At 30.3% G+C, this 21292-nt stretch overlaps 1 protein-coding gene across 6 annotated transcripts in view; it reads right to left on the reverse strand.

The window, feature by feature from the left end:
- Positions 1-4378: 4378 nt before the first annotated feature.
- Positions 4379-21292, reverse strand: part of LOC106064322 (spermatogenesis-associated protein 1-like) — a 62414-nt gene continuing 45500 nt past the window's right edge. For 2 of the 6 annotated variants that reach the window (XM_056029705.1, XM_013222825.2), the window contains exons 6-13: positions 17270-17693; positions 16570-16708; positions 15506-16087; positions 14372-14432; positions 13538-13663; positions 12170-12345; positions 11503-11601; positions 4379-5838 (exon numbers count right to left, since the gene is read on the reverse strand). In XM_056029705.1, coding sequence (XP_055885680.1) covers positions 5644-5838; positions 11503-11601; positions 12170-12345; positions 13538-13663; positions 14372-14432; positions 15506-16087; positions 16570-16708; positions 17270-17693 — 1802 coding nt within the window. In that variant the 3' untranslated portion in view covers positions 4379-5643. Of the gene's footprint in view, positions 7046-10239; positions 10329-11502; positions 11602-12169; positions 12346-13537; positions 13664-14371; positions 14433-15505; positions 16088-16569; positions 16709-17269; positions 17694-21292 lie in introns of all 6 variants that reach the window. The other 4 variants (XM_056029707.1, XM_056029708.1, XM_056029709.1 and 1 more) reach the window with 4 other exon arrangements.

Raw genomic sequence — 21292 nt, forward strand, 5'->3', positions numbered from 1 at the left:
TAAGACGGATGTGAGCTGTGGTTGGTCTAGCTCTATACTATAGGAGGACTTCAGAGACTTTATATTTAATCGTCATGTGCAATTACATTTAGAACGAACAGAACACTAAAGCAACTCTTCAGATGAGTAGTCTTTATATGGTCGTTCATTTTTGTAATTACAACAATAGCCCAATAGTTTTACGCGAAAGAAGCAATGTAAAACGTTAAGACGTGAGCTGTGGTTTTCTATAGGCCTACTGTTGGGGGGACTTTCTATTCTAATCGCCATGTACAATTACATTGAGAACTGACAGAACGAAAAAGCAACTCTTCGGATTGATAGTCTTTACCCGATCATTCATTTTCGTAATTACAGCAATATTCCCAAAATGACTTCGGGTATATAACCTTCCTTAACAAATTATTCATCCGAGCGAGGCTCGGTCACCTGATATTATTTTTTTAAACGAAGGAAAATTCAATTTCATTTACAAGTACTCTCTTTATTTTATAGCATGGCATGCTTTTAGATATTAGTATTTTTGTTTTATTAATAAGTGGATTTTAATTAAAGCTTTTAAAAAATGGTAGGGGCCAAAAGGGCCTCCACACACAAAAAAAAAAACTGCCCCGGCGCCTACACATAGTTAAATCCGTCTCTGGGTATGTTGGCTTGTTCGCTGAGTGTCTGTGTGTGTGTGTGTGTGAGAGAGAGAGAGAGAGAGCAAGAGAGAGGAAGTAACATTAAAACCTAGCATCTAGCCATTGTGTTTGAATGGACTCTACAAGACATCTATATTATAAGAAAACATTGACGACATAGCTGAAACTGAATTTTAACAGAAACTCAAACCAACTGAATATCTTTCAGAATTTATTGTCATCATTTTTTGCTCCTGAATAAAGATAAACTTCTAAAAATACTCATGCAATTACTAATATGTAAAACCTGAGATGAGATTTCAAACATGAACATCTCTTACAATTAAATATGCTAATGAACTTGTTCAGGTAAATCTAAATTCTTGTTTTAAATTTAGTTGGAATGGCCCAAAGATCGATACTTCTTTCAGCATCCCGTGACTGTTGATGCAACGTCCACACTCCGGCCTCATTTGTTGTTTTGAACAATGTCAAAACGATGTTTACAAGTTATCATGTAGATGTAGATTCAAAACAAGATCAAAGATCTAAGCGAATAATTTCTGCACATACATTACAGGCCTACTAGCTATTTTGACCCGGCTTTGCTCGGATTTTGTCGCTCTGTTCTGGCTTTGTATTATTAAAATGGTTTCTATGCAGTTTTAACATTAAAAATTTATGGCAGGATGCCTCATAGACCCAAGTCTAGCAAACTTTTTTTGTTGTAGGGTAACTTTACGTATCCTAAGATCATCACTATTCTCTAAGGAACGTTCATGCCAAGTTTCATCAAGATTGGTCAAACTGTTTTGGATTTCAATGAAAGACATACATACACCTTACATTCTACTTTATATATTAGATGACAGTCACAAGACCAAATTTGATCAAATAACCCTTGTTCTGTAATTTGGACAGATTATAATTGTACCAGCAACCATTAAATTGAATTTTTTTTTCTAAAAGTGGAAAAATGTTTGCAAAAGTTCAAAAATAATAAATGTAGCTCACGTCGTCTAGAAAGAATTCCAGTTTACTGCACGTGAGTCGGTGAGAGTGGACATGCGCAGTATGCTATTTCATCTAATTGGTTCGTTACTTCCGGTGGCTGCAGTCTTTGATGAAAGAGACACAAATCGCTGCAAATGTTTGTTATTAAAAATTTGAACTACGGGCGAAATTGCTCATGAAATTGGGTGAATTGAGTTGATATTCTTGCTTGCATGTAGATTCTAATAACAGATTTAAAATGTTTTGATTTTGTATTTGATTAACTAAATCAGGGGTACAGACACACATGCACAACAAACTCTGAACTCATTATTTAATTTTGACGGCTATTTGACTTACCTGGAAATGAATAGTAACAACTAATCTCCCCTACAAGAACAAATATGCTACAAATTGTAATATAACATCTGCATGATTTTGTTTTTAATCAAGTTGTTTGTTATTGTTATTTTTTTTTAAATCTTAACAAAATTCTGAAAAATGTATTATGCTTTGAGCAATACCAAACATTTTCTAATCTAAAGAAATTCTGGTTATGCCCTTGTATAAATGTAATCAGAGTATATTAAATTCTAGTTTGGTGATACAGACCCAGGCATAGAAATATAAACAGACGGTAGTTTAGACTGAATCCTACAAAAGACAGGGCGCGAAATATTCCTGAACGTCAAATTGTTGATTCGACTCTTTAGTGTATAGAAGCGGGAATTTCCATTGACGTGTTTCAAGATCTAGATCTCCAGACCAAATTTAATTTTAAGATTATTGATTTTGAAAAATTATAACAGACCAAAGATTTTCCTGTGAGAACATCAATGAGTTCACCAGCAATTCAGCAATGTTATGTTTTTTATACATGTGTATTATTATACATCAAAAAATACATTTTAAAAGATCCCAAGTAGCTGTTGCACACATTAAAATGTTTTAAATGTTACTTTGTAAACTGTTTTAAATGTTTCTTTGAAAAAAGGTTTTAAATGTTTCTTTGTAAAATGTTTTAAATGTTTCAGTTGTCCTTCAGATTCTGAAGATAATTATATTCTAGCCCTAACCTCCAGCTGGATGACAGGGGATGGCAGCGGGTAGGATTCAAACCCAGGACCTTCGTCACCACGAACGTCATTCCAGAGCGCATACCCCTGGTGAAACACAAACAATTGAGGCTCTTTCCTATGAGGCCTCGAACAAATTTAACTTTGTTTTTGGTGGCGAAGAGAGTACCAGTAGGATGTGGTCTGACCTATATTTTATGTTTAAATGCATCAGATGGTACGAGGTTCTGTAGGACTTATTTATTATTTAAAAATCTTATCCTAATCTTGTTTCCAAATTTTGGTTCATGGAAACTCAAGTCTTACAACTTCACTTACACCATAGAAGATAATAGTTTACTAAATAATGTATGTTTAGACATTGAAGCATAGTTGTTCAGTAAGAGACTTATCTCCATAGTTTACTAAATAATGTATGTTTAGACATTGAAGCATAGTTGTTCAGTAAGAGACTTATCTCCATAGTTTACTAAATAATGTATGTTTAGACATTGAAGCATAGTTGTTCAGTAAGAGACTTATCTCCATAGTTTACTAAATAATGTATGTTTAGACATTGAAGCATAGTTGTTCAGTAAGAGACTTATCTCCATAGTTTACTAAATAATGTATGTTTAGACATTGAAGCATAGTTGTTCAGTAAGAGACTTATCTCCATAGTTTACTAAATAATGTATGTTTAGACATTGAAGCATAGTTGTTCAGTAAGAGACCAATCTCCATAGTTTACTAAATAATGTATGTTTAGACATTGAAGCATAGTTGTTCAGTAAGAGACTTATCTCCATAGTTTACTAAATAATGTATGTTTAGACATTGAAGCATAGTTGTTCAGTAAGAGACTTATCTCCATAGTTTACTAAATAATGTATGTTTAGACATTGAAGCATAGTTGTTCAGTAAGAGACTTATCTCCATAGTTTACTAAATAATGTATGTTTAGACATTGAAGCATAGTTGTTCAGTAAGAGACTTATCTCCATAGTTTACTAAATAATGTATGTTTAGACATTGAAGCATAGTTGTTCAGTAAGAGACTTATCTCCATAGTTTACTAAATAATGTATGTTTAGACATTGAAGCATAGTTGTTCAGTAAGAGACTTATCTCCATAGTTTACTAAATAATGTATGTTTAGACATTGAAGCATAGTTGTTCAGTAAGAGACCAATCTCCTACTGTGGTTCTAAATATGGGGTCAGAGGTGGTCTAAAGTCAGTTGCCTTATGAGGCATCGTTTTATTAGCAAATTTTTCTAACGGGCCATTCACTTAGAATCCTTCCACTCCTCAATATTCCGTTCACTCATCATGAAAATAAGATCAAGGATCTAGAATCTGGAAGAACTTTCTTGACCATACCATAAACAGATCTAGCAGTGCATGCTCTAATACTCGCATGTTCTTTCTCAACTCAGGAAGGATGTTTATAGAGAAAAAAAAAAGGGGAGGTGGAATAAATCAATTGAAATGCTGTGTATTAAGGCAAACATTCCAGTTGAAATGAACCGTTTCCTCTATTTTACTAATCAGCCAAATTTGACTATGGAATGGGTAAAAAAAAATCAATTTTATTACGCAAAGTTGAGTTTAAAGTAGCAAGAAGTATCCAGTATATTAGTATAACAAGCTACTAACGAAACAAACAATAATAAAAAGCTATAAATGAAAAAAACTAAAATGTAAAAAATGGAATTAAATCATGTATTGTTTCAACATCTTTTTATTGTACAATTTGACCTGTAACATATTTTTGCAAATAAAAAATCAAATTCAAGAGATAATAATAATAATAGGTAACCAATATAAATTTGGCTCTTAAGATGTTTGCTTAAATAATAAAAATAAAATATAAACAATGTTTATACATGATAATAAATATATCCATTGGGTAGAAAGTCAGTTGAGAGTCAGCACATTCATTTTCAATTATTTCATAGGAGTAAAAAAAAAAAAAAAGAGACACTAAGTCAAAGAGTTTTTGTCTCTATACTTCCTAGAATGAAACCCAATGGACCACAAGTATGACAGAAAACAAAAAATAAGATCTACCAGTAGTAGAAAAATGTGTTTCAGAATCTCAGATTACTTAGAAGTTTATAACAGGCCAACGTAAGACTTTGTATCGCAATAACATATTATTTTTCTTAAAATTTTCTGGGCAATTAAAAATTTTAATTAATTGAGAAAATAACAAGTTGAAAAACAAATTTTAGATATGAAAACAGACTTATATAAAGTTGTATCTCTTTGGTCAATATATCAAATTGTACTTAACAGCTGCATTCTTATGAAAAAAAAACTTTTTAAAATGATGTGCTTCACTTCTGATAAAAGAATTTTAATTTTAATTTTTGGTTAACAAGAACATTTTCAATAGTTAAGGAAAGAATATTTTTGAGACTTAGCCACATTAATTTTAAAACTCCAGTAAGCTCAATGTTAAAAATAATCTTTTCAACTTATATAATACACAACATTAGTGGATTCTATTTTTTTCCAAAAAATTGTTAACCTTAAATTTATATTTTTATATTATATGGCACTTTGAAGACACTGAATAAAGTAAAAACAAAATTGATAAGAATTTACAAGTACATTATAACTAACATCAAGACTGAGATTGAAATGCATTTAGATACAAACCTGTATGTGATACTTTCTACAATTTACTTTTTCACATGATATTATATTAGTATTTTGTATCTATTAATCATATATTTTCATAAGCACAATTTTAACATTTTGAATGATGGACAAAAACTAAGCTTTTCATAGGTAAAATATTTGTGCAGAAAACATTATTTCTAAGCCTTTCATTAAACAGATGCTATCATTTAAAACTAGAACATTTTGATTTCATTGACAAAAATGTTGGTGATGAAGATATATTCTATTTGTGTTTTCAGTGTAATTAGTTAGGGCTGAGTAAGAAAAGAAAAATATCACAAATTAGAAACCTTCTAGGGAAGTTTTTGAATAGTCAGACTTTGGATCTGATATGTACCTAGGATGACTGCTATTGATGTCAAGTAAAGATGGATTCAGGGCCGCTAGTTGTTGCTGTCGAGTTTTTTCCATGCTTAGTTTCCTCTGATTCAGCTCTGCTCTCAGGGCCCGCAACTCCCCTTGTGCCTGGTTTCGTAGCTGGAATGTATAAATAAGTATAACAAGGTTGTTAAGAGGGTCACTTCTTTGATGACCCCCTAGGGTTATGTAATGAAACAGTTGGTTCTGAGCTGGGGTTTTTTAATCCCTGTACATATGATGAACTTTTAACTTTTATTACCAAAACTATGAAATTAATTTAAAAAAACAAACAATTGATAATTACATTACAACACAACCATGTCTGACAAAAAATTAGTTTGTAATTTATTAACAATTAATTTTTTTACAACAAACAATGCAGCTGAAACTATTAAGACATATACATTCTGAAGTTGTGATAGGTATATTAAAATGTTTTAAAAAAGCACATATACATTCCAAAATGTGATAGGTACATGAAATGTTTTAAAAAGCACATATATAAATATGTAAATAAATGACCTATATTTTTATTTATATACAGTACATTATAATTACTTTAATCTAATAAAACACCTAATGATAGTTTTAAAATTAAATTCTCTAGATTCTATATCTTTGGTTAGTCATATATTTACCATTCATTTAGAAGTAAATGTCCTATCTTATAGTTATTTACCAGGTATTTTACAGTTGCTTATTTTTGGCTATTAATATAAAAATAAAGAGAATATGGTTTCTACAATTTGTTTCTTTAATATCTTTTTATATGCTGACCTTTTTAGACTAGTATTAGTTTCTGTGTGTTTATGAGCTATAAATAGATGATTTGTTTGTCTGCTAATAAATATTTTTTCTTACTACAGAGTCAAACAATCCAAAACATGACAAAACGTTTTTTGTATCAGTTCAATTGAAAACAATGGTGTTCAACATATTTATGATAAAATAAACAAAACTGTGTTTCAAACCAAAGATACAGACTTGTAACAAAAATAAAATTTAGTATTTGTCATCATACACATTTCAGAATTGCTTATATTCATGCATTCATTTGGACAAGATTTTTTTTTTTAATTCTAGATGATCTCTCTTATCCCAATCTACTTTTGTGGACTCTACTGGTAGCAAAAGTCATATTTGTCTGTGTTCACTTGTAGATATTCCTTCAAATTTAGACGCAGTTAAAGAGTTAATTAGCTGCTGGTGCTACTTTGTCAGTTCTCTCAACATCAAGACTGCTTCTTGCCATCTTCAGTGCCAGTCTGTTTTGCATGGCTTCAGCACGAACACCTTTCATCTCTATCTGAGCCTGGGCACGCAGCTGTGAGACAACATTAGTTCTTATTTACATTCAACACTTTGGTTAAGTGGTGTGTGTGTTTGCAAGTTACTAGAAATTCAAGTAACATTTTAAAATTATAACTTGAAATTACCAGCTACTTTTTTGTTTTACAATTATGCATTAATGCAGGGAACATGGAAATATCACAAGTAAACAAAAATAAATGAGAGAGATGTATGATTTTTAAAACTCTTCCATTGATTTGGAATGTAAAAGTTTTTCTATCAATTTAGGCAACACTAAAAGCTGAAATTACCTTAATTTAATTCTTAAACTGTATAAATGTTGGAATGTACCCAATTATCAAAAGCCATATGATTTCCATTTTTTTTAAAGGAGCAAATGCAAAAGCCTATACTAATCTAATAAGTCTACTTAACGAATTGCATCTTATTATCCAATGTCACATTTTTAATACTGGCTTTATGCTATATATGAAACAATGAAACTACTTGACACTTAATATCTTACTTTGCTACCTTCTGCTTCAGACTTTGGGACATCACCATATTTATACAGTTATGTATTGTCAGCTTGTTAAGTCATTCTTAGCAATGTCTAATAAAAGAATTGTCAACTTTAAACAATCCCAAGTATACTATTTTTATTACATAAAGTATCCTAGCATCTGACAGAAATATTTACATCTAGCTGCAAAATATGGCTTTCAACAGCTAAAAAGTTGAATATGTCATTTAAAAAAAAAAAACAAATTTCCACATAAGTACTTAATAATGTTTCTGCTAAAACAAAAATCCATTATGAACATGTCATATGGCTCATAAAACTAATAGAAACTATTTACTGAACTCCAAAATTGTCACATTTTTTATTTGTTTTGTACATTTTTAACTATTTATTTTTTAAATTTATGTAAATAATTTATTTAAAAATTAATATATACATTTTTTTTTTATTTCTGAGTTAAGTTTAAGTATTAAGATTAAGTTTAATAATTATATAACTACAAAAAAATACTGTTATTAAAATTATGGAATGGGTTGCCTGAGCCAGAAAAAAACAATGACTTGGCAGAATTTAAGTCAATGGTTAACATGCATGACTAGATTTACTTAGCAACACACGTAATCATCTTTTTCAAAGTAATGTCTGTATTTTAAAAGATAAGATAAGATAATTACAATTTTCAGAAGAAATAAGAAAGCTATGAAAAAACATGTTATTTTTAAATTAGAAGCAAGAAATATTCTTGTAATATAGTTATTTCATTGAAGTTTTTTTTTATTACTTTCATGAAACTTTTCTTTCAATCTGTAGTTTTTTTGTGTTTTTTTTTTCAGTTATTTCTTCATTGCAAAGTTCACTACAAATTAAGTAAAATGGGGAAAAAAATGTTTTAAGATCAATTAATTTATCTACATAATATATCCTTATTTACTAGTAATGATCCGATACATAACATATACAATGACATTTTTCTGCTTAATTATCTATTTTATCTAATTTTTAAGTTATTTACAGCTGCTTTTTTCACTCTAAAAAAAAAAACTGAAATAATTTCTTCTACTTTTCTAAAAATTGTATTTAAAAAAAAGATGATATTGTAAGGTATACATTGGTAGAGCCAGAAAACAAAGAAGCAGATATATGGGATCAACTTCAAAATTGTATTACTCATTATGACAGCTGAATATTGTTTAGCATATTAAAATGCATATTTTAGCAATAAAACATTTACTGTAATCAAACATGCAAAGTGATTTACTTTTGTGATTTCAAAAAAAAAAAAAGTGCCATTTCTAATACATTTTAAATCTTTGTCATGTGTCATTGCAACTAAAGTGAGGCACACATTCCAGCTTTGAAGTGAAAACAGATTTCATGAGAGGAACACATTAGTTGTCATATGGTGCAGCAGTAAAAACAAAAAGTAGAAAATCATTTTTTGTTTATCGCAATATTATTAGCATATAATAAAAGCCAAGGGAGAAAAAAAAAACAGCCAGAACCAACAGTTTCAAAAGTTCATTATAACTATTAATATTGTATAAAAGGTTTTATAAATATATTTCTAGTTTAATTTACAAGAAAAAAAAAAAATATATATATGCAATAAAATATATATTTTTAAAGGCTGACATTTATGTTTTATTAGTCAAAATATTTTTGAAGTTTGTTACATATAGATGATTTTAGTCTTAAGAGTTATAATATACAACACAATGAAACCTAATCATGTGTTTTTTAATGATAAAAAATTGTAAAGTTTAGGTTTCAGTTATCAATTAATTTAATTACCGTATTTTCATGCATATAACCCACACAAATTAAAAAATTAGTAAAAACAAAATCTTATAACCCCATCCTTATATACCCTGCATGTGTAAAGTATGACTTGTCATAAACTACCAGTATATAAAGCTGTGACTCAGCAGACTGTCCCTTGAGATGCAATTGTGATCCTATTGTTGTTCCAACAAGCAATACTTAGAGTGCAACATGCGTTTCATATCTGTAGTTTGCTGTTTTGACAGAAAGTCATTGACCTAATTATCTGATGATGGTGGAAAGGATTTAATGGAGCAGTTGAACTTGGGCCCTATGATTTGCTAGATTGTGCATCTACCTCATCGGTACAATTTGTTTTCTTGTGGTTTATAATGAGATGTTCATAAAGCTTTCCAATGTACATTTTAACCACACAGCAAACTATAGGAGGTATAAAAAACCCACAGGCATGTCCATACTTTCTGTTATGCTATATTTATGAGTAAAATTAATTTTGTAATCCCTGTACCTTTGTATACAGCTGCCATTCATTCATAAAAACTTGTAAAATCCATGGGTTATATGCGCAAAAATATGGTTATATTTGTTTATCTTTAACTTAACATAAGTTATATACCTTTTAATGACAAAATGAAAACAAGTTTTTAAGATGAATTAATTAACATAAACACTCAGTGCAAAGACAACATTCACAATAAAATCAGATACATGCTAAGCTTACAATTAAACTCTTATTGAGTGTATATAAATAAAATGAATGTAAGTTTAAAATAAGCTGCAACTGAGTAGATACTACATCTAGTAGCTTTTACAGAGACCCTTCCTTTTACTCTACATCTGAGCAGGTGATTTTAAAAAAATGTAAATTGACTTTATGAATAGAATCAGTTGATAAATGAGGCTTCAAGGAGGAGAGACAGTACCTCAAAGTGTTGGTTTAGAGAGTTTCTGGTGGTAGACTGTTGTGTAGGGTGTAGGCAGGTGGCCTCTCAACTTTAACTAAAATGTTTACCTGGCAGAGAATGGAAGAAATAAAACAACTATTTGCCCTTTTCTTGTTCTCTATAACAGTAATGAGAATTGAGTTTGATTTCACCTATCTATGTACAAATATACACATTTGTATATTATGGAGCTAAAGAGGTCAAATGTGTCTTATTACTTTGTAACTCAGGGATCAATGTAGATATATAATAAACTCCTAATGGAATAGCTGAGCGTTGATTGAATATAGATTCAGTGTATTTTAAAATGGCAGAAATGTTGTCATTTGAAATTAATCAAAGAAAGAAATGCATTCAAAAAGAAAAGCAAGGATTAGTTTTAATGCTGAATATATTTTGTTTGGTATGGAGACTACCATTTGGAATAGAAAGATATTGGGATACATTAAACTAGGAATGAATCTTTCATTAAACATGCAGAGAAGAGCTAAGAAATACATGCTTTGAACATCAGAGAATGTTACAACATTTACTACAATTGATTTGAAAACAAAAAAGTTTAATAGCATTTATCTAAATGATGTTTTCTTTGTCTGCTTCTCTTCAAAATGAATTAATTATTAATAATAATAAGTAAGTGTTACCTAGTCAACTCAATCTTATAATAAAAGAATTTTAAATTTATTCAGTGATTCCATTCCAATCCACTAGCACAGATAATTTTGTTCTTTTCAATTAAATGATGGAGAAATACATTAATTTTATTGTATTTATCATAATCATTGAGGCTTCTTAATATTCTTAATCATTACAATAAGCTAAAAGAAAAGTAAAGAACATTCTAAAGACTATGATTATTTTAACCATATAGAAATGTAAACATTCTTTGGGACTTAAAATGAAGTTTTTTGTATAAATATAAATATCAACAAACTGAGTTTCATAAAGTATGTAATAAAACTATATTGAGTTAAAAGGATGTTATCTTTATATTTATAATACAGTTACAGCCAAAATGAAGGTTTAAGCGAGTGCACATTTATTACAGGAAGCTATCAACATCAAAACAGCATCAAGCATCCTTATCCAAAGTGTTGGTTATAAAGCCGCAAAACATAACTCACAGAACAGCAGCATTACACAAGTCTAATCACTTACCATAGGCTACCAGCGAACTCAGGCTACCAAACAACTCTTAACAGGTTAAAAACATTTGAACAAGAAGCAAGCAGTTTGACTTACCTTCATCTCAGCAGTAAGTTTCATCCTAGCATTCTCCACCCTGCGCTGTAAGTCTTCTATTTCGTGTTGAATCTTAGTACACTGGATGATATAATTACTCTGTAATAGAACAGGGGAATTATTAGATAAAAAGCTAACAATTTGTATTATTGGTTTGTTGTACAATTTTTTAAAAATTATGATTTTATATAAACCATGTTATGTAGGCCTATATGATGATATATAGTATATCTAAAATATGTGTTAATGGAATAAGTAAGAAATGACCATGCTATGCATAAGCACAGAATAAAATTATCAAAAACAAATGACAGCTAGATTATAGAACTCTCAAACTGTAATATTAATATATTGACATGAAAGAAAGATTCAGTCATAAGTGTGAAACAAAAAATATCCAAGGGAAATAACAAAGAATAAGAAAGTTATAGCTAGTAAAAATACAATTAAAAAGTCACAGATTCAAGCTAAATTCCTCCCTTTGTTTCCAGCTTTATATAAAAGCCACTGGTTTAAAAGAACCAGATTGATGTTTATATTTAAAAAAAAACCTCTCTTCACTCCCTCAATTCATACTAAAAAAATCAACAAACATTTCAATGTTCTACATCTTATAGAGGTTAGATTTTGAATAATCTAGAACTACTCTCCCTGTACTGTCAATTACCTTTGGTGATGGCTGTGCATCAATAAATTTTGCATTTTTCTCTTTTGGGCCCTCTAAAGTATTCATTAATTTTTTGTGCAACGCCTCCAGTTCTTGCTGCAGCCGATTACTATTCTCTTCAAGAGGTGCTGTTTTCTTCTTTTCTTCAAAGTATTTCTTTTTCCACATGTCCCGAGCTGGCAAAGTAGAAATAGGACACTGATGAAATCTCAAGTACATAAAGTGATTCTTTAAACATTGTTGGTTAACTAATACAAATCAGTCCACAAAATCACTTTTCAACTTTTCTCACAAGTAAAATCTACAATGTGATTTGTTAGACACCTTATTTATATAGGTTAGTTATTTAGCGACGCACCATAGATGACGCATATTGAACGGGACTAGTGACGTTTGGGATATGTTGGGTTAGAGACCGGAAAATCAGTTAGCGATAAAACATTCCAGGGTAACGACGTGTTTAGTGACAGAGACTTCTACTGTGGTCAGACTACGATGTGATTTATTGACTCAAATGTACAAAAGGAATAAGTCAAATATGTATGCATTAAAAAAATGTATATGCTGATGAATTAGAAATGAGCACAAGCATAGTGTAAGAAAGAAAACTTGGAGATGGCATTTCAAAGCTTGGGTGGAGAGAGTACGGAAAACAATTATAAGAAAAGATTTACGATTTTCGCAACTCTATAGACTCAGCAAGTTATCATTTCATTGTGCATTTGTGTGTGTATTATGAATATTTCTGTGCATGTTACTAGAGAGTGAAGAGTATTTGTTTCAAATGAGTTCAAAACATGGAGGCAATAAAAATGGGGATTGGGAACAAGTACCATGCTGTTCTTGTGTTATTCCATTCAGAAAAAAAGAAAAACACTCTTTAGGAACAGTGAATACTATGAAGTTTGATGAAGGCATTAATAGAAAATGTTTCACTGAAATTTTTTTTTTTACCATAGTTCATCAACTTAACTGCTCACAGGATACTTTTTGGCAAAAAACATTTAGGAAAAGGCAGCAAACAAAATGAATGTGACTGATATGTTTGTAAAATGTTTTACATGTTTCGGATGTTCCCTTCAGAGTTGAAGATATCTACATCCTAGCCCAAACCTCCCAGCCATCCTTTGTAAATCTCTTGCACCCTGCCAGAAGTTCCATAATGAGTTTGTTGCTTAACCTTAAGTTACATAGTAACAAAGAATTTAGGAATTAGATTACTTAGTAATACTATTAATATTGATCTTCGCTATGCTCTGTAATACAATTACAGCCACAGAGATAATGAGAAATCGTATAACATTTTTTGTGTAGCTGTTTTATGTTACAAAAAGATCCAGGGGGGACTATTATGATAAATGTAAGCACCTTCATTCCTTCTGTTCGTTGTTTTATGCTGCATCTGTTTTGCTCTTTTCACCAAATCCTCTCTCTCTTTCTCCTGGTCCTGCCTGGCCTGACGTGCATCTTCAATGTCTTTCAACAATTGATTTTCTGGAGATAGAAGTACAAAAGATTTCATTGTGAAGAAAGAAACAATGCATAATTTAGGATATGTCCTTCTGATACCTGTTGAAATATTTAAGCAGAGTGCTTGGCCTTTGATATATATGATAATAAGGTTTCATAGAAGAAAAAGTCATTGGTTTATTACATACTATATTCTACATAGTTAACACATTATTTATAAATATTTCACTTAGTTAACACATTGTTTATAAATATTCTATATAGTTTACACATTGTTTACGTATGTGATGATGGTCCACAATTTTATGTGTTATTTTTAAAGAATATTTTGATGTTACAAGTTACTTACTCAGTACTGTATTTAGGCTTTTAAAGATAAGGAACCCTTTGTAAGTTCAGATATTGTATGACCCTAAGCTATAGCGTGTGTTGCCAAGAGGTAAATCTGGACCTGTACTTATTCCCTTTGGTATGACTGGTTTGTATCTATATAATTTTCTAATAAATGGATTTACTCAAAATTGCATTAGTATTTTTCACAATACACTTATACATATGTATAATACTTATGTATTTTTAAATACAAACATTAAACTAATTAAAAGCTTTTCAAGTAATCCTCCTAAAAAAAATGTTTCATCTTGTCTGCTTTAGTATTACTGCATGGACCAAAATCAGATATCTTTATAAATAAAAACCAAAACATATGGAATCAAATCAGTATGTACTTACTTTCATTTCTTCTTCGTTGTTTGGCTGATTCTGAGTCTCTAACAGGTGGAGGTGATGTCTCCTTTGTTTGTAGAAAAACATAGAAATAAATAATTTTTTAAAGAATCTGTTAGTCTACTTCAGAAAGGGGAATGACAATATAATTTAAGAGTCTATCTGATTTTTTGCTTTTGAAACTGTTGAGAAATTTTTTACAAAATGTTTTATTTCATTTAAAATGGCGATGTTCCAATTATAAAAGAAACAAAATCCAATAAAGTAACTGAATAGGAATAAAATATAAATAATGGTAAAATATCATGTATTGAAATCAAAGAAGCACAAAACAAACTGTTTTGGTGAGTTAATATTGAGCTGGGCATTGCTCTTATTATGTTTGTAAGAAAATGATGGAGATTATCAAAATATTAAAATCCTCTCCTTAAAAATATAAATAAATTCAATAAAGTTTCACAGATTAATATTTATAGTGAAAATAAGCCTAAATTATTGCAAGCATGAAGTTGGTTACTGTTTTTAAATTACTTATACTTTTCACAATTAGCTCTCATTTAATTTATTAAATTAAATAAATATCACTTGTCAAAAAAAAAACCTATCCATAAGTCTCAACAATTTTTAACTGCTATTGAACCAAAAATACCTATTGCTATATTGAAAAAAAAAAAAAAATCTCATGTGATGAACTTTAGTCAAAGAATTATTTTATAAAACACTAAAAGCAACAAAGTGTGTGACAGTGAAAATTAAGGGCGGAAAAAAGAATTTAAAAAAAAATGAAATTTTTATTATCCAATAATTAACTGAAAATAAAAACACTGTTGATGTTTAGCAGTGACTAGTGTTTCTTATAAACAAGAATTTCATTTATTCACTTTTATATTCGTATATTCAGTAAAATAGGGCTTATGTATTAAGGACATAAAATATTTTTTTTTTATGCTATTCCTTGTAAGGGAAATAATTATTTATTTATTTTGTAAACAAAAAATATTAATTATAACTGCTTATCATAGCAAAAAATAAAAAGGGCCAAATGTAAACGACTCTTCAAATCTAGTTCCACCTAAATTTAAAAAAAATAAACAGTGAATAAAAAAGAAAAAAAAAAGTAACAACAAAATAAAGACTAACTTTTGATCTTTGATTTTCTTTTTCTCGCATGGCATGCTCTTCTCTCAACTTTTTGTCCCACTCTTCTTGGTCTTGCCTCCTTTTCAATTCCCTTCTTTCTTCCTCTATCCTTCTTTCTTCTTCCACTCTTTTTGATTCTTTTATTCTTTCTTCCTCCCTCCTCCTTTCTTCTTCTTTCTTTTTTTCCTCTTCTTTTCTTCTTTCTTCTTCTCTTTTTCTTTCCTCTGCTTTCTTCTTTTCTTCATCTTTCCTCTTCTCTGCTTCTTTTCTAAGCTTCTCTTCTTCTTTCTCTCTCTCCTCTTCTTTCCTTCGTTTTTCTTCCTCTTTTCTACGTCTGTCAGCTTCTTCTCGTCTCCTCTGCTCTTCCTCCTCCATCCATCTAGTTTCCTCTTCTGCTTGTTCTTCCATTCGTCTTCTCTCTTGCTCTTCTCTCTCTCTTCTCTCTTCCTCTAGTCTTTTTCTTTCACTCTCTTCCAACTGCTGTCTCTCAAATTCTTCTCTTCTTCTGTTCTCCAACTCTCTGTGATGCCTTTCATCCTCTTCCCGCCGTTTGTCTGCTAATGCTTGCCTTTTTCTACTGTCCTACATTACACATTGAGAAAACATGGACTCATAAAACATGAATAAGAAAAAACATTGAGATGAAAACATTTGACAACAATTAGAAAAGGAGTGCACTTGAAAACAATCAAAACTGACGTATTTTAATTTCTTGTCAAATTAAATCAAAATTTTAGATCGTTAGAGAAATTAAGAAAATTTTGAGCAGAAGACAAAAATAACAAGTAAAACATTTTAAAGCAGAAGATGATTTGGTGCACTTTAGAAAAGATGCATGTTCAATGTGAAATAAGAAATATAGATTTACACACACCAAAAATCATAGAAGACAAATCAGTCTTAGATATAACAATTTTAGAAACAATAGTTATATATTGAAATATAAAACATTTAAGTCAATATTTATCAAAAATAATTATTAACTTATTGAATGTCTCAGAGACATTTAGATTAGAATTACAACACACACAAAAAAACAAGAAAAAACAAATATTTTGAACAACCTTATCTGCCTGCCATCTTTGTCTATCACTGTCAAATCCCAATTCCAAGTCTTCTAGCCTTCTTCTCCTCTCTTCTTCTGTTTCATCATCAAATAAGTATTTATCATCATCCAGCTTTCTCTGGAGATCTTGTGTTTTCCTTTACAAAATATAGACAGTACATTACAATAAGACTAACACTAAGACTGCTTTATTGATCCTTATGGAAATTTGTTGTGATTACAAGGACTCTTTCTCATATCAAAACAACACAACAGAAACATACACATAAATAAAACAGACACAACATAAAGAGTTCATTCAGCGATTACACACAGGCATCTTGGTCATTTCAATTTCCTGATCAAAAAGTGGCGCTGATAGAGTCTGACAGAGTAATGAACGAACAAGTTTTGTACTGCTCAGTTCTTGTTTTGATAGACAGAAGTCGCCAATTTGCGACGACTTGACGTAGTTCTGATGGAGTGGGTGGCTGTTGTCTTCCAAGATTTTTCTGATATATATTTTTAAATATATAATGATAATCTGTATTATCATTGAGGAAATTTGTCTTTGTTTTATGAATTTTCTTTTATTTATTGAGATGGAAAATGATAAAGAATACTCCTTTCAGAGCTACCAAAACATAGCATAGTAAGAGGTCAGTGGATAAAAGACCTAAATAATGATCATGCACATTATTAAGAATCTGATTTGTCACCTGAGTTTATAGTCATGATCCTCTCGACTTCGTTTCTTGTAGTCATCATCATCTGTAACAATAGAATCATTATCATCTTGCTCATCAGAGCCCCTTTTTGTCTCAGAAGGATGCCCTGTTTGGCCAGATTTTTCTGAATCTATGACCATTTTTTTAACCGGCTGGTCATCCCAGTCTGATGAAGGCTGCTCATGGTATACTTTGGGCTGTGAGGCTGGTTTCCCATTATGAAGTTGGTAAGGGTTGTGATGCCCATTGTGTCTGCTAAAAGGGGAGTCATCTGTGCTATAGTTTTTGGGTTCTGGAGACATAGGGTCATGGTGTCTGTTTTTTTCTGGGCCTATTTTAGGGAGGGGATGATATTTTTGGACAGGGGAAGAAGGTTGATATTTAGGCTTATTGCTACGTTCATTATCAGAATCACCTGAAACACATAAAGAAAAAAAAACTTTAACAAAAATGTTAATAATAATGATTTTAAAGTTTTAATCAAATAACTCCAAGTCTAGAAATAAAATGTAGATAAGATTGCTATAAACTAAGTAATTAATTAATAAATTCTTTACAAAAAAAATGATATAGGTTTCATCTTTTCAATTAAATTAACCAACAATGACATATTTAAAAAAAAAAGCATGTGCAGTTAAATAAACATGAGAAGCTTTAAACATATATGTATGTGGCTAAACTATTGTATAAAATAGTGCTAAGTGATGTTTTTGTTGAAAAAAAAAACGTATGTAAAAATAACAATTTAGTGTGACTTGTAAAACACCAGAAAATAAATTTAGCATGACACAATCTAATACAACCAGTAGACATGCTAAACAGTAAAACTTTCTTAAATGGAACTCAAACGTATTGAACATTTTGATTTTTTTAAAGAGTATCCTGTGGCCAGGTAAACATAACAAGAACAGCCCCCGGGTAAGAATCTTGTGGCCAGGTAAACATAACAAGAACAGCCCCTGTGTTAGGTTATTTTACTCAGTCACTTATTTTGTATACAGGTCTACTGCAAATCAAACTTGTGAAAATGAATCCCTAAAGTAGAAGAGTGACTGTATAGCTGTTTTTTTCTGATAATCAGTATTATAACAAATCAAATAAGAATATTTTAAAGTGATGTCTTAAAGTTGTAAAAATGTTTTACATAATTCGGATGTTCCTTCAGAGTTGAAGATAGTTTACTTCCTAGTCCAAACCTCCCGCAGGACGACGGGGGATGGGAGCGGGCAGGGTTTGAACCCTCGACCGTCGATAAATCCGAACGACAGTCCAGCGAGCAAACCGCACGACCAGGCAGATATGTTTGAAGATAATATCTATGTTTTATTAAGCACATTTTTCAGCAAACATAATTTAGTAATTTTAGACATATAATTCTATAAAGCTATAAATATATAAAGAAGTATACTAGTGAAATCATAAATATCTAAAAAATAAAATGTGAAAATAAATGTGATATAATGTCTATATTATAACATAAGTATAAGCATCATATTGTAATAATATATTGTGTAGAACATATAATAATTTGAATGAGCTGTCACTATTCCCTTAGCCTCTCAAAAACAAATGGGAAAGTTTAACTTAACACCATAGCTTGTGTCACAATATTTTTGTTAAAAATAAAAAATTATTTTTCAGTCATTGTATTTAGTTTCGGGTTTATCATAGTCTAAGTATTTCTAGTATTTATATTGTGAGATCATTCTATCAATGGCAAAGAAATCGAGTCCTTTTATAGTCAGCCATCTATATCAGAGACTAAAGGAATATAGACAGATACTACTAATACATTGATATAATATCATTACAAGGCTAAATATACACTATTACAACTAAATACTCAAAATTACAATCTCAAATCCTTTCTCACTCACAGAACATTTATGTTCATTTGTATTATATACTTTTACAGCAAATATTCACACACATAAAAAAAAAACACCAAACCTGTGTCCACTATGACAGGTTAGTTTTTAAAAAAATACTTATAAAAAAATTTGCATATTTTAAAAATATTTTTCAAAGGATACCTAATTTTTTAAAACAATGTGCTTGGTGTAAATAAATAAATTGATAAATAATAAGTACAATCGAATTCAGCTAATTGGACCACTGGGTAAATAGATTATTCATAGCAAAACAAGTCCTATTACAAAGTTGTATAGTTATTCTCTTTTTGAACTGAATTTCTATTTAATCTGACCTTGGAAAGTGAGAGGGAAGAAGAAAGTAAGCCACAAGAATTAAGAATGTTTAACCTTCGACAATGATGAAATTGAAGATTAAGACACAGCAATCATTGGTTGAATAGCAATGAAACTAATATTGCAGCACAAGACAAGGAAAATGATGCTGATGCCCCTAATGAGTTGGTGCAAGTGACTATGCAGGCTACTAAGAAATACAGAGAAACTTTGAGCTATTTCATGGTGTATTAAATGTTTGTGGTCATTTTGTTCATTCTGTCAAGAGAATGAGTAAGGTCACATTGGGCTTGATCTTCAAATGATTGGAATTTTGCAGGAATGTTTTTATGTTACATACATTTTAGCATGTTCCATCTTGTAATTTAGGGCATGTTCATTTAATCAGACCAGCTGGTTTATTAGGACCAAAACTATTATATCCTGATGTGGTCTGATTAACTGGATTCGACTGTATTAAAATAAAAGTTAGAAGGTTTTCTGTTTGAATATAATATTTTAAAAGTTATTATTATAATCTTTGTAAAAATATTTTAAGCTATGGCAATTACCAACAATCCTAGGTATAATAGTGTTACTTTATAATTGCCATGATTTTATTATAATTTTAGACTAAGCCACAGAACTACATGTTTTTCAAAGTTAAAAAACAAAAACTATACATCTGAACAATCTATTATAATGGCACATGTTGTAAATTCAGAAACCAATGCTCCTGTATTAAGTTTCTGGGCATACAGTACTTTAAAAACAAGGCAAGGAAAAAAAAATTGTTTATAGGAGTATGTGTTGACTTTTATTGATTGGCTCCAGTGTAGATTAAAGCTTTTGGCTGTGTACCAGAATGTCTTCCCTGTCAAATCACTAACCCTAAAATTGTGTTGAGATCTCATTGGAGTGAAGTGCACCGACACTATTGTTTCTGAGGGACAACCCTATCTACACAATTACAGAAGGCAAGGAAATTAATATACCTGGAACTTGCTTATATAGGGCAAAGCATTATATGTGATATATGCTGGTTAATTAAATGTTTTGATTACATTTGCATAAGGGAAGTAACTAGTTATTACAATCATAAAATAAACATCGATACATGAAATATTTATGGTAATTGTGATTGTGCATGCATAAATCTAATGAAAGAAAGAATTGAATATGAAAAAAAAAAACAAAAAACAATGTAAATGAAGTGGACATACCAAAATATACCATGAACCAAGGAGCTTTCAGTTATTGCCTTCTTCTTTCAACAACAAGCTACTTTAAAATTAGGAATGTTAATGGTTGAAATGTAAACAATTATATGCAGCAAATAAATCAACTGATCTTTGTTTTTTTTTGTTGGTCACTTTACTTAATATTCACTGAATCTGAGATCAGGATCACAAAAAAAAAACTATTGAGAATATATAGTTTTCTTAAAAAACCCAAGACCCATGACAGCAAGGAACAGGTCTCTTAAATCACCCAGAAAAACTAAGGACTTATATCTAGTAAATATCAAACCCTTATATTCCTATGAAAAACTAGATCTAGATTAACACATAGATAACAGGACATGCCCAAGATATTCTTTTATTAATGAATGTAGGTATGATGAAATCTATATTAAACAAAAGTTAGAGAAATGAAATGTCTTAGCACTAAATGAAATACCATCATGTTTAAAATGTGACATCCATCTGAAATTTGAGCCGGCCATTATATCTAGATCTAGTAGCATAAATAACACAGCATTAACAAGATATCCGGAAATATGTTATGGAATAAATCAAGTAAAGGAACAGGCCAGTGAGACTGAGAA

The sequence above is a fragment of the Biomphalaria glabrata genome, chromosome 5, assembly GCF_947242115.1.
Source record: "Biomphalaria glabrata chromosome 5, xgBioGlab47.1, whole genome shotgun sequence".
NCBI classification, from domain to species: Eukaryota; Metazoa; Mollusca; class Gastropoda; family Planorbidae; genus Biomphalaria; species Biomphalaria glabrata.